The sequence below is a fragment of the Xiphias gladius genome, chromosome 20 (genome assembly GCF_016859285.1).
Source record: "Xiphias gladius isolate SHS-SW01 ecotype Sanya breed wild chromosome 20, ASM1685928v1, whole genome shotgun sequence".
In the NCBI taxonomy this organism is placed as follows: domain Eukaryota; kingdom Metazoa; phylum Chordata; class Actinopteri; order Istiophoriformes; family Xiphiidae; genus Xiphias; species Xiphias gladius.
Window position 1 is genome coordinate 13,741,878 of NC_053419.1, and position 16,890 is coordinate 13,758,767.

General features: G+C 39.0%; 2 protein-coding genes across 7 annotated transcripts; both read right to left on the bottom strand.

Moving 5' to 3' along the window:
* Positions 1-723: 723 nt before the first annotated feature.
* On the bottom strand, positions 724-9,673 carry smad4a (SMAD family member 4a). 6 transcript variants are annotated; one of them, XM_040156759.1, is made up of 12 exons: positions 8,714-9,213; positions 8,147-8,278; positions 7,455-7,747; positions 7,163-7,337; positions 6,647-6,676; positions 6,356-6,559; positions 5,904-6,011; positions 5,156-5,206; positions 4,853-5,036; positions 4,514-4,682; positions 4,073-4,211; positions 724-3,114 (listed from the first exon to the last, which is right to left on the bottom strand). In XM_040156759.1, the coding sequence occupies exons 3-12, from the start codon at positions 7,692-7,694 to the stop codon at positions 2,903-2,905; spliced, it is 1,512 nt and encodes a 503-aa protein (XP_040012693.1). In that variant the 5' UTR covers positions 7,695-7,747; positions 8,147-8,278; positions 8,714-9,213; the 3' UTR covers positions 724-2,902. The 6 variants fall into 6 exon arrangements, with proteins under 6 accessions (XP_040012693.1, XP_040012692.1, XP_040012698.1 ...); XM_040156758.1 differs by having other exon boundaries at positions 7,455-7,808; XM_040156764.1 differs by lacking the exons at positions 8,147-8,278; positions 8,714-9,213 and adding an exon at positions 9,578-9,673.
* Positions 9,674-12,483: 2,810 nt separating this feature from the next.
* Positions 12,484-15,776, bottom strand: LOC120806454 (bone morphogenetic protein 10-like). The gene is made up of 2 exons (XM_040157657.1): positions 15,223-15,776; positions 12,484-14,772 (listed from the first exon to the last, which is right to left on the bottom strand). Exons 1-2 carry the CDS (start codon positions 15,560-15,562, stop codon positions 13,718-13,720), a joined length of 1,395 nt encoding a protein of 464 aa, XP_040013591.1. The 5' UTR covers positions 15,563-15,776; the 3' UTR covers positions 12,484-13,717.
* Positions 15,777-16,890: the final 1,114 nt, after the last annotated feature.

Below are 16,890 nucleotides of genomic sequence, written 5' to 3' on the forward strand. Positions count from 1 at the left end.
TCTCGTGATTTCTTTTGTCAAATGATATTTTCTGAATGCTGTGACCTGTTTGAGATTTGTATTTGGATGTTTTCAAGTGCCATTTGACAGTCTAGTGAGTCGTGGCCATCTGTAGCACGCTCTAATGCAAGCACAAGCATTTGGCAGTGGCATTTGGGGAAGGTTTTTATTTTGATTCACCCTAGACAAAAATATGTATATATAAAAAACTGAAAAGGTATATTTATTTGTGTCCTAATTATTTGATTTGTTCTTTTGGTGAACATTTTATCAGATATGTTGGCTAAAGTGCTTTTGTGATTTATTTTTCCTCTTTTTTTGGATAATGTATAGTATCTGATATTAATATATACACACACAAATTTCATGTGACTCTTTTTGTGTGCCGTTTAGTTTCCTTCATATCTTCTCAAATTGGCAAGCAAACCAAGGCGTGTAGGGTGATTTGTATTGTGTATTTTACATAAAAAACGAGGACAATTGGGGGACTTTTATATTTATAAAGACATTATCATTTAGTGTGTCGTATTGATGAATATAGAAACTATTAAAGACACATGTAGTTTGGTTTTCTGAATATTTCAGATCTCAGCTCAGGCTAGCTTCTTAGTGTTGTTTTCTTAAAATTTGTGACATGTCTTTGCAGTAATAAACGTTCTCTTGTTCAACGTCATTGTCCTCTCCCTTAATTTTGGCCCACACACTAATCAAATGAGTCAACGGTAGTGTTAGCCCATTAAATTTTATTCAACCATAATCATACATATAAACACCAATATCATTCAAACTCAGGTATGTATTCAGAATGTATGACATAATTGCAAAGATTACGATGAGCACAAACTTGCATTTCCTGAAAATTGTACGGCATTCTTCTTTTTTTTTGTTTTAAATCATTTTCAAATTTTGACCAGAGTGGTTCATCACTGTAAAGGTAGCAAAAAGAGTATAAAATACTGCAACAGCTGTAGGTAAACAGAGCTCCAAATACCAAAATATTATTTTAATAGTGCTGAGCAAAAACTAAAATCGTTCAGTTGGTAATTAAAACCAAGCTTTTACAAGCAACATTAACACTGAAATTTACTGCAGTCTGATAACTTTTCCATTTTTCAGAGGATATTTTTGGCATCAATATGGCTTACGCTTCCTCTCACAGTTCAATCCTCGCTTCCTTTCCTCAGCTGTTGTCTACGTTAAGTGTCATCCAAGTAATACTCAAATTAAAATGGGTGGAGGCAAGCTAACTTAAAGTGATGGTCAATCCAAGTGTATCTTTTAGGCATCAAAGATTCACCGCCTGTCGGTTTGAAAGGTGGTTGTTTAACTGTAGCTTCATCCTACGCAGACAAGATTTCCTATTTCATAAACACCTCTTCCACCTCAACTCAATATGTTCAAAATAATCAATGTATTGCTATAGACACCTTTCAGGCCTTCTGTGGGTAAGTGTTTGATACTGAAAACATAGAATTTTGGGTAGACAACACTTTCAACTACATTTTTCATGGTTCTCACCAGGGTCATTAGTAAGAAAATCTTCAACTAGGCTAAGATATTATATGGATACAACGAGTAACCACACAGGAAACTATGAAACAAGACAAAATACTTAGGCAAATTAATAAAGTGCTAATGAACACTATGTGGGCATCTAATCAAAAATGACAATTGCAAAAATTATTATGCAGATGTGTTACAATAACCGTTTCTTCTGAAAATATTTTGTAATTTCAATTAAATTTTGGGGTTTGAAAACCCTCGGTAGAAAACATAACTTTTCAATGTCATAATAGCCTCAAATGGTGGTAGAATAATAGGACAGTTTTATAAAGGTAAGCTGAGCTCAGCTAAAATGGGCTTATTTAAATGCTCTTTACGTCATTAAAAACAACTATTCAAAATGGGAATCTAAATCAAATAACATCAACAAGGACTGTCAGCTTTGAAAAATATTTGACATTACGTCTTCCAAGAAAATGAGTAATGAATAACATGGTTTTACGTACATGTCCTGATCTGTGAGGGGGGAAAAAACTCCACTTACATGAAGCCATATCAGCACCGGAGAGCCATTGAAGGAGGACTGGACTGGCAGTATACTCAAACCTAAAATCACATTTAATATCTGCAGACATGGTAAATAACAGGTTTGCATTCAATACAACGCGTTGCATTGCGCTCAGTTCCACTGTCTTAAAGCCAAATAGTTTGATTTCTTACTAAATAGTTCAAAAAGGTTACAGGGGCTGCAAACATCTTAAAATCTTAAATACAGAAATGTCCAACCTGGAAAAAAAACAAGCAAAGGTAAAGTATGAATCATTTCCTGTTTGACACCCTACAGTCTCCCACACCCACATTTGTTTTGTTCAGCACTAAGGGTGATTAAATAATTGATAAGCCTTTTTGCATCTTTTAATCTCAGTGTGGACACGTTCTTTACCTCAATAGTGTGAGATTATTTCTGTATCAAATTTGAGATTTGAGAGACATGCAGCCTTGCTCACTTTGATGCCGTTATGCAGTTTCAATTGGTGAACAATGTCAGAATAATGGCTGCCTTTAATATTCGCATCCTCTTGGCTACATGTTTCCACTGTTTTACAATTCCTCCCAGTGTGACTCATATGTTCCTCCAGCTGTTGTTTGGAATTCACTGAATTTACAGACCTGAAGTCTCATTCAGTATACTGACAACTGCTCGCAGCGCTGGATTTGAAAGCAGTGTGTTTGGAGTATACTGCAAGCCTTAATGTCCTTGTTCCTACTCCTACAACCTACTCAGCATCCCTGTAGTTGCAGTCCTCCTTCGGCAGCCAATAGGTGGATTGGTCTGTTAAAAGTACAGTCTGATTTTTTGTTTGTTTTTGTTTGTTTTGTATCATTAATGTCTTTCAACTCAGTCAAGAGGCTGAGGGTCAGCTATGGGCATGGTGTGCAGAACTTCATCCAGTAGCTGTAGAGCTCGGTGTAAATGGATTTCAATCCAGCAGGGTGTCTCTTTAATGCTTTGCCGTGGGTAGTCGGGCCCCCAGCCTTTCACGAAGCTCATCCGCAGGATGCACAGCCTGCGCAGGTCATCAACCCCAATGCCTGCAGCAGCAGACAAACCTGCAGGGGAGTTACAGGCAGCAACTTTTAGATCAATGTGGTACTATAGGCCAAACTAAAGCAGAGATATGTCAGCTAAGTTACTGTTTGTAGTAAAAGTTGGAACACATACCAGATAGACGCAGGGCTAAGTAGAGAAAGTACTACTGCTATATGCACACTCAGATACTGCATTTGAGCTGAATCCCGTAGAACACACTCACTGTAAATGTTGGCTTATAACGATGTTAGCTATGTGAAAATGTATTTCATCATCTAACACTTAAACTGACATTGCTAAGCATGTCAATGCTTGGACTATTTTGTAAAGAAGCTTGAAAAACATGACAGATAAATCAAACTGTTTGTTATGCACTCAGTGTGAATGTGGTTATGCAATGAACGTTTGTTCTAAAGCAAGAATTTAACTCCAAACTCCTCATTAAATGAGAAAACACGAAAAGAGGACGCAGTCACAATTTAGATGGTCACAATTCTTTCACCTCAGCTGTACATTTGTACTAACATGGCACTGAAGTGTGAATAAGTAAATTATAAACTATATCAGACTATATCCAGCACTTTAGCCATATCTTGCAGTATAAAATATGCTTACTCATTTTAAACTGAATATATGTTCAACATGACTCAATATTTATAAGCTGCACAAGGCACAGTTTTCCTGGAGCAACACTAAACTCAAATGAATGAAGTCCAATCTAGTGCAGATATGATGACTGAAAATGCAACCTGCATTCAAGTCTTTCCTTTCTTTATCATTAACTGCCACTGCTGGTTGCTTTTGTTCGCTTTATGCTGCTCTATAATTCTCTTGTTCATGAAGCTGCATAATGCAATGCCATAAGAAAGTCCGCATTATTAGTCTGTAGCCCAATTGCCCAAACAGGACAACGCTGAGAAGCAGTCACAATAATACACTTGCTGGAGGGTACGTGACTGCAGCAGTTACAACACTCACTGATGGCAGGGGCGATGCCTCCCACGGAGCCAGGTCCGGGAATGTTCCCGGCCACTGCTGCCGCCTGAGCTGCAGCTGCTGCCTGAGCTGTCGCTGCCTGCTGCTGCATCTGCCTGTGGCACTGACGCAAGTCAAACACCTGGCAGGGGACAAGAAAAACGCTAAAATCTGATGACATGCAAAGACCAAACATTCGACGTTCTACTAATATTGTGACATTTAATGTTATCTTGACCACGTCAGGTTCATTGTTTCAAAATTTCCTTGAAAAATAAAACGGAAAAGAGAATACTCCACGTTGGAGCCTTAACTGCATTGTGACTCAATTATTGGTGTGCATGCAAACATACCCGGTGCCAAGAATACTACAAATGTGTTTTCTAATAAAAGTACTTTGAATGTTTCTGCTTTTCACTGTATGGGCACGGCACGCAATCTCACCTTGATGTAAGCGCTGGGGTAGATCTTGTGAACTGCATCTCCAGGAGCACGTCCAGCCTCTCGATCTAGGTAATAGCTCTGCACAAACACTGCATGATCACTCAAACAGCGCACCCAGACGTCTCCTTCACCTTTGCACTCCAGCTGCACACCTTTACCAATGTGGAGCCTGAGGTAAGAAAGGAAGATGGAAAAGTTGTAAACACAGAGAAGTGAGATATTACACACACTTTGCCTTACTGTCACTCACTTATCAAACCTAGATACATGCATTAAACGTTGTCTGTTTGAATTAACTATATGATTATATACAGTTATTCCAAATGAGAGGCAGAGTACCTGGCTCTTTCTATGTTCTCCGTTCTGTGAACATTGCTCAGTTGGCCCAGGCAGAAGCGATCCCCTCCTGATGGATCCACATAGCCATCCACAGTCACTATCGGACATGTGGATGGCACTTTAAACGTCTCCCCAACCTGGACATCCATTTCAAAGTAAGCAATGGAGCACCAGTATTCTGGAGCTGGAAAAAAACCAATAAGCAACCTCAGGTCAAATGGGTTGTTATAATTGCAGTTACAGTTTTACAAAATATAAAGGGTAAATATGTGGACTGTCTTCCATCTGCAGCTCAATACTCACCAGGGTGATTGGATATGGGGGGCTGGAACGCAATTTCATTGGCAACAGGCCCTGCAATGTCAAAGTCAATATTCATTTTTAAAAGCCACTCTGAAACCACACCAGTTCTTAAGAAGTGTTATATTGTTCAGAAATTAGCACAGATCATGCGGTAATGGCGCTGAAACGACAAAGCTCTCATAAAGTGTCAGGGGTGGGTGTTGATGTTTAATAGCTATAGCTAGTCTTCAGTTCAACCACAGTAACACATTTTGCTTTAGCATGTCACATATTCATAAACATATAATTCACTTATAAATGTAAACAAAACAGTCTGCTTGGAAAAACTAATTTGATCTACACCATCTATGTCTTGGTGTTGCTGTTTTCACTTTTACACACGATAAAATTCCCATAATACGAAAATCAGCTCAGGATATTCCATCAAATAAAGGTGGCAACACTGATGTCCTTAATAAATCAGCCTATATCTGAGCTGCCCTGTCCTAGAATCACTGGGCTTAACTAACAGCTTCAGGCCTTCCTAAAGGTTAATAATGTCCCCCAGCCAGAAGTAATTGTTTAGCTAAATAACTTTATTAACAGGTCTCATTATTCTAATAGCACATTATCTCCATTCACTTGAAACGGGATCTACACTTATGAATTAAAAAGATGTTCACATCTGTTAGTTGTCTGAAATGATATGGGCAATTTTTCAGGTTTGATGGAGTTTTGCAGAACGTATCCATGTTTTCCATCCACTCACAGTAATGCCCCGTGTGAGGCATGGGTGGATGATGCTGTAGATGCCCATTCTGGTGTTGAGGTACCGCAGGGGTGAAGCTGCTGCTCCGGCTCCAGTTGGGGGTAGGATCTGAAAAATATATATTCAAAAACAGGTGTGTTGCCAAATTTGTTCCAATATGAAGTCTGTTTTGTATATCAAATCTTAAAGCTAAATACTAACAATAAACTTTTTACTGCATTAAATTAAAATTTTCCCTACTGAAATTTCAACCTTTTTTGTTGGGGACAGGTAACCCCACATAAAACATTTTGTTTTAAAATGACCTGAACTTACTTCTGCAATGACTCAAAATGAACTCTTTTACAGAATTATTTTAATTTGATCACATTAATTTAATTCTGACTGGCAAAAAAGAGCATAGAGTAATTCTTCAATATGTTTTTGCATATAGTCCCCATGTAGTTTCTCACTTGAGGGTCCAGCACTGATGGTAGAGAAAGCAGAGGTTGAAGCTGAACTACTGCCATCTGATGGGGGTAGTAGAGCGGGGCTGCTGAAGGTCTCCTGTGGACCGGGCCTTGATGGCGGATGCTGGATAGTCTGCAGGTGGCTTTCAGAACTCGAGAGAGATTGCTGGTTATCATAGTCATATTCATCTTTTACCAAGAGTGGACCTAGCAGAAGATGACAACATGGTTAAGACTGATGGACATTCACAAAATCCTCAACAAGTGAACAGGAAAACTTAAGCGCCTCCTTACCTGAACCTGAAAGGGTCAGTCCTGATAAGTCTGCAAAAATATAAACAATCAATTTTAATCAATCAATATTACATCAATTTATGTAGGTCGATATTCATAGTAAGAATTAGAACATACTTTTTTCAACTAGATCATTGCAACATCTAACTTAATTCTCACAAAGAATATCAAGTACTAGGAGTGCTTGTGTAGTTCTATTAATTACTGAATGTGCTGTGGAATGATGAGATTGATAAAACGAAAAATAAAAAAATAAATCATAATAATAAATAATAAATATATAGAATAAATAACCACAGCAATGTATTTAAGATATAAAATTCCAAATCCAGGTCATAATTTCAACTGCTGATTAATTTGAAGGGGTTTCATCATGTTAAAAATACACAAATTTGTATCAACCTTCACTATCCTTCAGTGTACCTGGGATATCATTCTATATTCATCAATAACAAAACAAAAAAAAAAAAAAAAAAAGATCTAGTCAAGACTAACAAACCTGTGATTCTCACTTACCAATGCCTGGAGAGACAACCCTCTCGTAGTGGTATGGGTTGACGCAAACATTGTCACATTTCAGATCAAAGGCATATTGGCAATATTTCACATGTTTTAATTCATTTTTGTGTAGATCAGGCCATCGCCACAGTCGGGCATAGACAACATGGGGGAAACCTTTACGTCCTGCAACCTAAAGCACAGAGAAGAACATCTAATGAGATAGGTAGCGCTTCTGTGGCATCTCTTACAGTTTTCTCTTAACGTAACACTAAATCATCAGCTCGGTGCTGTATATCTGCTACTGTACCTGTAGGCGTCCATCCAAAGTTCGCTGTATGGTTACACACTTGCTAGGATGCGCTCCATTCGTAGTGATGGCTGTGATAAGGGAATCCAGCTCATCTTTCTTCTCCTTCAGCTTCTTGACAAGACTCTCAATAGCTCGTTTAGCAAAGCTTTCACTCTCCCCTCCCTGTCGGTGGCACATCAGGCTATGCACAATGCTCAGGCAGGCATCATTACTTGTGGGAGTGTTCGTGATTGACATCTTGCTCCTTAGGTTTCAACCTTGGGGAGGCTCTCCAGTTGTATCCCCTTAGCCTTTACCAGTAGAAGTGATACGGAAATTATTGTTGATCAAATGCTGCCAAAGTTTAGCAATCTAAGATAGAGAGAGCAGAGTCTTATGACGGAGTTCGGATGGCTATGCCAACCAAAATTTCACATTGGATTAAATAAATAAGCACTCAAATACAATCTGTGAATCATCCTGACTTTATTGCAGGTGTAGGAAAATAACTGATTAACACGTCCAGCCCTCTTCGAGGACAGTCTAAATATCATTAAAACCCCTTAAGGTTTGTAAAGATGACAGTAAAATAACATTTCCGTTACTAGCTCCACTTAGTGAGTTTTCGGGGCAAGTATCAAAAGCCCTAGAGATACATATTTTAAGGTTGAATGGGCATCTTCAATTTAATATTGTGTGAACATACATACCTTAATGTTACGTGTGTTTACAACAACAGTAACATCTGATTCAAGTGTATAACCACTGCATTAAAAGCCCACATTCATGCATGCAGAACCGCTCACGGGTTGTCATCTGCAAATATGGCCATTATATCTAGTCTGAAATGCAAAACAAAATATTCTCATGGTACGGAAAAAATCATTTTATTTTCTACAGTAAATCTAATATATTAAGAATAAATTTATATTAGGTTAATGTTAGGTTTTTGGGAGCATTTTCGCAGCTAACGTTAGCCTTGATAGGTACCAGAGCTAACAAACACAGGTACCGATATCATTCCTTACAATGGCTCAATAGTATGCAACCCAATCTAACCTAAAGTATACAGCTCAATTATTACTTATGACTGTACTTGTTCAAATTAATACACGTTTAGTAAAATTACAATTGTCGAAGAGCATGAAATCAGCTCACACTGCTCGGTTGATGCTGGTGTTAGCTATCACCATAGCGTTTGTTGGCTAACTCTAGTTTAGCAAGCATTCGTCTCCTAACGTTACCAGCACCAAACACAAACTGATTTGTGAACTTACCGTGATTTGTCCGCGCAGTAATGTTAGTCCAAGTGGTAGCAGATGATAAGTGAGGGGCTTTGGCTACTTAAATTCTGATACGCTATCCAGCCTTGACTAGCTTGCTGGCAGCTCGCTAACAGCTAACGCTAAGAGACATTAATGAACTCCACGCTAGCACGCTGGCTAACCGTCCTCTATGATGGCCCAAACCCGCTACCTCGCGAAATGTTATAATTTCATATCAACGAACAGCGCACTCGTTTACCTGTCAGCTTGGTTACCCTTTACTAAAACTGCAATGAAAATAAGTCAGCGGCAACACGTTTACGGGTTAGCTGGCCACGAAAATAAACAAAAAATTCCTCTCCACCCACCACGCTCCAAGTGCGCACGCACGCGTGAAATGTGACAGGCGTGGCGCCGCTGTTTGTTTTCCCATTTGTTGAAACACTCCAAAGCAACTACCGCCTGCAAGCGTGTGCCAATGCATCACACGCCAGAAAAGCGTCTTAGAGCGATAGCTGTTTTACCGCGATGAACCAGTTGATTTATTTTGAGTTTTCCGGGCTTCTATGCATGTGTGCTAATTTGAGGGTGCACTGCACCAGATGTTCCGTTATTATTCCTGAAAACAGTTTTTTTTTTGTTTTGTTTTTTCCAGGTCAGTAGTCAACAGTTAAGCATGGCGAACCATCAAAATGTCTACATTCCAATAAACAATGGCCGAATGGGCTGGGATTACCAACTGGGCAAAGTGGAAGCCTGTTCAGTGGCACCAGGCCCAGGTTGACTGTGTATCAATGGGTTTGTGGGATATGTACCACTAATGCATCTTATCAACTGAAGTGATAGAGGCCTTAAAGGCTGGTTCTGCACTATTACCTCAAATTAAGACCCCGTTCTGCAGAGGTGCCCTGAATCAAAATCTCCGGTTGGTGTCCCAGGCTAAAAGCTTCCAAGTGTGGCATCCTGTTTGACTTCCACCTGGTGGGTACTTAGAGCTGACAGGGTGCACATTAGTAGAGCGAACTGTGGAGGGAGCAGCTCTTCTCTGCCCTGGGCCAACCTACAGTAACACTTTAATGTGTCAATGAAAATAGGCTTTTTCCACAGTAGATATTTTGACAGGAAGAGAACAGGGGTCACTTATAACCTTAACAACGGCTCTGATCTATCCAAGTGTACCAGTAAGCCACGACAATGTGACAGTGAGTCAGCATGCACAGTACGAGCAACCTGAAACTGAAGCATTTATATGAAATTCAGCCAGGTATTCAGTCTAGGAGTGTAAAAAGCATAATCCTTATATTTGATTTCCAACGTACAGTAAAACAAATAAATATACATTAGACAACACATCCAATGACGTACATTCACATTAATGTCTCCTGCTACTCTCCACAGATAAAAATGTATACAGGTATGTTTACTTTAATATGTATTCAAACAAGCCTGATTATGAAATTTCAGTAAATGAACAGCTGTGAAACTGTGTATGCATACCCTAAACTCAGAGTCAGAGTTATTACAGTGAGCATCACAAAACCACCATCTGTGGAGTGCTGGAACTGAACTCCTTCTGATAAACATTGTGCATAGGCTGATTATAAATCACTCTTAAAGCAAACATCAGTTTCTCCTAAACCTCTAAGAAAGCCTATACTTGTCATCATAGAAAGAAACTGGTAAAAATACTGTTTTCTTCTGTAGTGTGATGATATTTACTGTAATATATAGTCTCCCCCTTGTGGTTATACTGTAAAATAGTGTGACATTACATTAAAGATAACAGTCCCCTGTCTAAACCTCTCTTATTCTCCATTTTCCGTATCTCCCAGTGAGATGAACCAAGTGTTTATGGTTTAAAGTGGGCGTCTCATGACCCGTGAATAACATTAATTTTGTTGCTTGAGAGCGATGAACAAAGCTGCCATCACATGAACCTGCTCAAATGAGTTGTTGACACAGTAGTATATCACTTTTTCCAGACCGTGCAAAGGTTGGTTAAAGGGAATGATACATTATGAAATTGCACCTTTAAAAATGTCATGTAGTTTTATTCCTAATCCATCTCCTCAACAGGCAAAATGTTTATCATTATGATGAAATTGTCGTCATAGATTTCTTTGCCTTTGAAGAAACATTAACTCAAATAATATATATGATACTATGTTGGTGCACATTTATGTTGATCAGATACCGTGACTTTACCATTTTTACAATGAAATATTAAGAACAGTTTCATTAGCAGATTATTTTGTGTTAAATGTTCACACATGAGCTTAGGTTTAGGCTGAATTTTGTGTCTAATTTAATGGTTTACAGTAAGAAAAATAAATAGAAATAAATATTTGTAATGTTAATTATTTTGTATGATAAACCCACAAGAACACATAGTGAATATAATGAGCAGCGTTTACGCTGACAAATCAAACAGAGAATTGAAAGACAAGTACATAAACGACACAATTTCAGAGGAAAAGACTACCCAAGAGCTACTTTAGATCAATCCTCTACTGGCTGCCTGATGAAGAATGGGAGTTGTTATTAAAATTGTTATGGAGTTCTAGAAAAAAAAATTGTCCTTCAAGGCAACCTTGATTATTTCAATTTGGAGGGTACTTCATAAATAATTTAGCCGATGCTGTACTGAAGGTGGCTCTGGTGTTTTCCATTATTGTAGTCAAATCACCTCTGCTGTTACAAAGACATAAGCAAGTCTTTGTGGCACCCTGACAGTGGTCAGTGTCTCTGATGAGCCAAAAATGATCAACATGTGGTCTGGTTGCATTGCAGTACCAACCACCTTGGGGGGAAAAAAATTGAAAATTTCCTCCAAGTAGTTAACAAGCTTAATGTTTTGGTTTTAATTAGTGTATTGTGCCCGACCATGTCTACAACCAACGTGAAAGTTGTTTATGATGCCAGACCTGGACCTGGACATTCTGATCAAAGACAATGTTCAAAGTGTCAAATCCTCCAAAGTCCTGGATTTACAATAGTAAGAGACACTGGCTTAAACTAAAACACCAACAAGCCATTGTCATGCCCAGTTTTCAAAATAAATATTTCTGTATGGTTAAACACTTGGAATATTTCCTACATATTGAAATTTATTTCAGTTTTACACTGGGAGATCAATTTGTTCACTGCCAGCCGATATCTCTGCTCTGCACACTTGGCCTATGTAAATCTGCATGCCGAGTGAGGATCCTATTGAGTTAGAAAGTTCCACAGTGTTATTCCATTATTGTTATCTCCTTCCGACTGTTAACAGCAGAAGCTAGGTGATGATGTGACATGTATTCTTTCCATTTGTACTGTTGCCGTGGCCTTGATAAGGGTGTCAGCAGGCCCATGTCAGAAAAAGGAAGTGGGAGGGTTCAGAGGGCACCAAGCAACCTGATGGCAGGATTGTCAATAGAGCATGTTGATGTTGGAGACCAGGAATCTGACACCACCTTCTGACAAATGCTGCCACTTGGAGTGGCGTCTCATCCTGAGTGACGGTCTACGAGACTCCAGGCTCTGACACCTTCTTATCACTATGGCATGGAAGCGGGTAGAGAGAGGCCCGCCAGGCATGTGACGCTAGAGGGATGGGGATTAAGGTTGTTAGGTGCCGTGATTACCTGACAATGAAACAGCGTGTACAAGCAATCAAAAATTGCTCAGTGAATATATTTGTTTTCAGACATTTTATTTTTACAACCATAATAACATTAATGCTGGTGTGATAACCGAAAGCAGATTATGATATGGTATAAAGAAAGATTTCACAGCAGCTGACAGCAATTTTAGGTAAGAGAAATTGTACATTTTTCAGAAAAAAGCCCCGAAGGGCTCCTAAACACTTTGAAAATCCTCTCCCGGTCAAAAGCCATCAAAAATATATTTTCTACACATTTGGCAAGCAAATAAGAGGAAAAATGTCACAGTCTTAAAATCATCTCGGTGGCCCCAACATGCAGTAGGGCAAAGAGACAAATGATATCATTTACAAATCTACAGCATATATATCTACCAATACTAAAGCATTTTGGCAAGACTGTGGATTCAATTACAATTGAATTTAAGAGACTTTTCATATTTAAAAAAAAACAAACCATTCAGCATACTAACATTAGTGCAAATCATTGTAATATGGTGGCTATCCTAACAAGCAGATTTTTCTTGAGAGAATAGTTCAGTTTGGATTTTTTTTTGTTTCAAGCCTCTCAACTTATGCATTAGTAATAGTTTCTTCCGGGACAAAATTTAGCTGAAAAAAGTAATCTTTTGATAAAGGTTTGTGATGAAAATTCAACAAAAATAAATTTAGATTTTGCAGTAAGATGCTGTGGGGATACTCAGTGTATTTAGTACTGTATATTCAGTTCCAACACCCACAATGAAATAACACAAATTCCCTATTGTCAGATTCTGCACCGTGAAACTCTGCACTCAGGGTACATCTTTTGTACTCGTACAGATCTCACATACATATTTCCAAATTGTTCAGGGCCACTGTTAATGAGTCAGATATCAGTACTGTAATATTTAACCCTTTGAATCACCCCCTGTAACATGGAGCTCACTTCATCTGAAACATGTTGAAAAGATATTTTTACCTGGATGTTCACACATTTACTATAAGAGCTTTTCCTCTTTTATCCTCATTTTGTCTGATGTATGGCCTGTTACCGTCATTTACAATGAATTATGGAACTTATCCAGAAACACTCACATATACAGAAATTGCCAAATAATTATCATAAATCATGACAGACTGTTTAAAAAGATTTGCAGCATTACTTTGAAACCTTTATATTCTACATTAATATAATAACGGATTTACCTTTATACAATTGCAAATTTACATCATGTAGCACAAATTTGTGTCCATCACTAATTTACAACTAAGTCCAGACTTTTGTTTTTACACACCACTGTATGAGATCGTAGATATTGTGGAAACAAGCACATGAGAAGATGTGTGCAATGTGCAGTCTCTATCTCTGTGTAATTGCATCACTTGCAGGACTATCTGCATCCACACTCTGCCACCACCATCCCCTCGTACTTGTGGTTGAAAGTGATCACCCCATTATCATGATAAAGGAGTGAGATTGGCTCCAACTTAGTGGGTACACAGCAGGCACGCGATGCTCTCTCTGGACTCTTAATACTCAGCAGAGTCTGCACTATGGCATGTTTGGTAGGCGAGACCTCAGAGGTCATAGGTGGGTTACACACACCGTTGCACTCATACGCCTCATAGCCCAGAGGCTGGATGATCCACGTATCCCAGCCAATGTCTTTAAAATCCACGAAGAGTGGGGTCCTCTTGCATGGCTCGCTCTTAACATTGCGACGGATTCGGGGGGGGGTGTCATAGATAAGGTTGGACTGCAGTTGCATGAGAGACTGTTTGTCCAGCTCGTCCTGGTTAGCATGGCGGGTGTTGTGATTAACGTGCCCCCGGAAAGTTTGTTGGCGCTGGACCATGTTTTCAGGAAGGTCATTCTCATGTTCAATCATCTGGTTGAGCTCTTGTTTATCCCGTTTGTGGTCTCTGCTCTGATCATCTGAAAATACAATCATCACTGCATTGTGTTTTCCCTCCAAGCTCCTGTCGATATCAATCTCAACCAAACTTTTACCCTCCTCTGTGACCTCTTGTGTAGCCCCTTCCTCCTCTGACCCCAGACTCGCAATATGAACCTCCAGTCTGTGAGTTGCACACCCCGATTTCCGCCAGAGCGTAACCACATGAGTCAGGTCAAACGACACCCAGCTGTTATCTTTGGCATGGACATGCCTAGTCACCAGTTCCTCCAAATCCCTCATCTCCACCACCTCCTCTTTATCCCTCCTTCTCCCTTCTTTCCCCACCTCTTTGGTCCAAACAACGCCCTCATGTATATTGTAAATGGTCACCTTGCAGTCAAGGCCAGAATATGGTCTTTGGGCCTTCCGGACCAGAGTGAAAAGATGAAGTTCAGCTATTGTTATGTGCTCATGGTGGGGCATGGAGATGTTGAACAGCAGGGGATGTATCCTTACACCCCTGGCCTTTAAACTGTAGGGGGAGGAATCTGAAATTAAAATATCAATAAGTGCGTCTCAGTGCGTTTTGTATGCATTTCTGTGATCAAAACTCAGGTTACATTATGTTAAATATTAAAATGTACCCTTGTGTCAAATACACGGTTACCGTAATACATGTATTTGGTTTGTTTGAATCACATTTTTCACAAATCGTTAAAGCTAAATGGCTTTATTTATTTCAAATAAAACATAACACTTTTATGTTTACATCACTTTGATTTACATAAATCAAAGAAGTCCAGTCTTTTAAACGATTAAACTATTAGAATGTCAAATATGATCCCAGTGATTTGAATGCTAATTATTTAGGGGTTTGGATCTGTCATTTATTATTTCTTTATGTTATTTTCTTTAATGAAACAAAAACTCTAACAATGTCATGCAATGTATACATTTTCCAAGATGTTTGTGGTGTTATAAAAAAAACAAGTTTGTACCTTCATTCTTGAAACTGCGCACAATGTTGGCTGAGGGCACAGAAGTGCGGTCATTGGCAAATCGGTTGTACAGCTCCAACATGTACTCTGGTGGCTCCTTACGGGCAGCGAGGGGCCTGGGCTGGGGCCTCAGCTCTGTGAGGTTCAGTGTGGACAGAAACTGGCTCAGAAAGTCCTGTGCATCAAGACGCGGATTATAACCCAGATCCCTACCGTCTGATGCCCTGTGATGGCTCTCAGGAGACCTGATGGGACTGCTCAAGCTCAAACCAGTCAACACCAGAAGTAGGACGTTCACAGAGCAGATAAACCCAAGGCTGGAGAAGACTGAAGCGGTCATGGTTGAGTGGAGGAAATGTTTAGATCCAAAGACTGAGTTTCAGATGAGAAGATGTGATGGATCCTTTGGAGAGGATACTTGCAAACAGTTCAAGGTTTTGAGGGAGGACCGCCCTTGGTTGAAGGACAACAGGTTGCTGTTGGGGGCAAAGAGAAAACAGCTTTGCCCTTGTTGATCTTGTGGTTTGGTTCTGAGGGCAGGGCTGTGCTGTCCAATGTGCTGTGCTGACATGTGTGGAGATGTCACTAAGGCCCTGCACGGCCCTCCTCTCTCTCTCTCCGCCAGGAACTTATGACTATCCTTAATTTCTAGTGATATTCTGTCTCATTTTGATGCATGCCTTTCTCTCAATAAACCAATCACAAAACTTGCCTTACAGTGACTTTGAATTAGCATGACAGCCAGCTCAGCAGGCACCATGCTACTATCATTACCATCATTATAATAATGATTGTGCCCTGATAAGTTATTTTTTTAAAGTACAGAAAAATGTAGAGATATGAAAATGATAAAAATTCAGTTCCCCAAAATTGTGGGACAGATTAAACACAGACATTATGTTATGTGTTCTATTTTCCTGTTTAATGCAGGAAATCAGTTACCAATTAACAATATTGTTAATTTATGCTTTGCAATCTCCACAAGAGGCCAGTATAGACTTTATATCTTTGCTTCTGCCTCCTGAAAAGAGCTGCATTAAACATTTTCACTGGGTGGTGAAGAGGCTGATCACATTTACATATGCTTTCAGCTAATCACTGGTTTTGTTTTCTAATAACTCACATATGCAATCGTAATTTCAATGTAAATCCACCAACAAAAAAACATTAGTTGTACATGAGGTAGAAAATGCACTAAGCATATGTATTTGGTCTTAAATTGACACCAAACCGACTTTTGGGTAGAAAATATGAATACAAACAAAGCACGATGTTCACAAAAAAAAACTTAATTGGGTGCTGTTCATGTGTTGTGAGCCTTGCTATTCTTTGGAAGTTGATTCATGATAATCCATTGCTGAGTCATTGCTATATCATTTTTTGTGTTATGTTGTTGAATTATATAATGCATTGATTTAATCATTTTTTGCAGTCTCTGTGATTTATGAAATATTCTGTTAGTAAATCAGAGTTACATTGAGTTTTCCTATTGAACTTCTTTTTTATGTTTTGCTTCTGTGTGATTGCACATTTTATGTCAAGTTTATTGCACTTTTGTAATTTTTTGCAAAGAAATGGGCATATACTCAGGGGAGACAAAGTAATCTGAACAATTCCTGAAAACACATTTTACCTCCACTATGGCAACAACTGTTTCAGAGTTAGGTC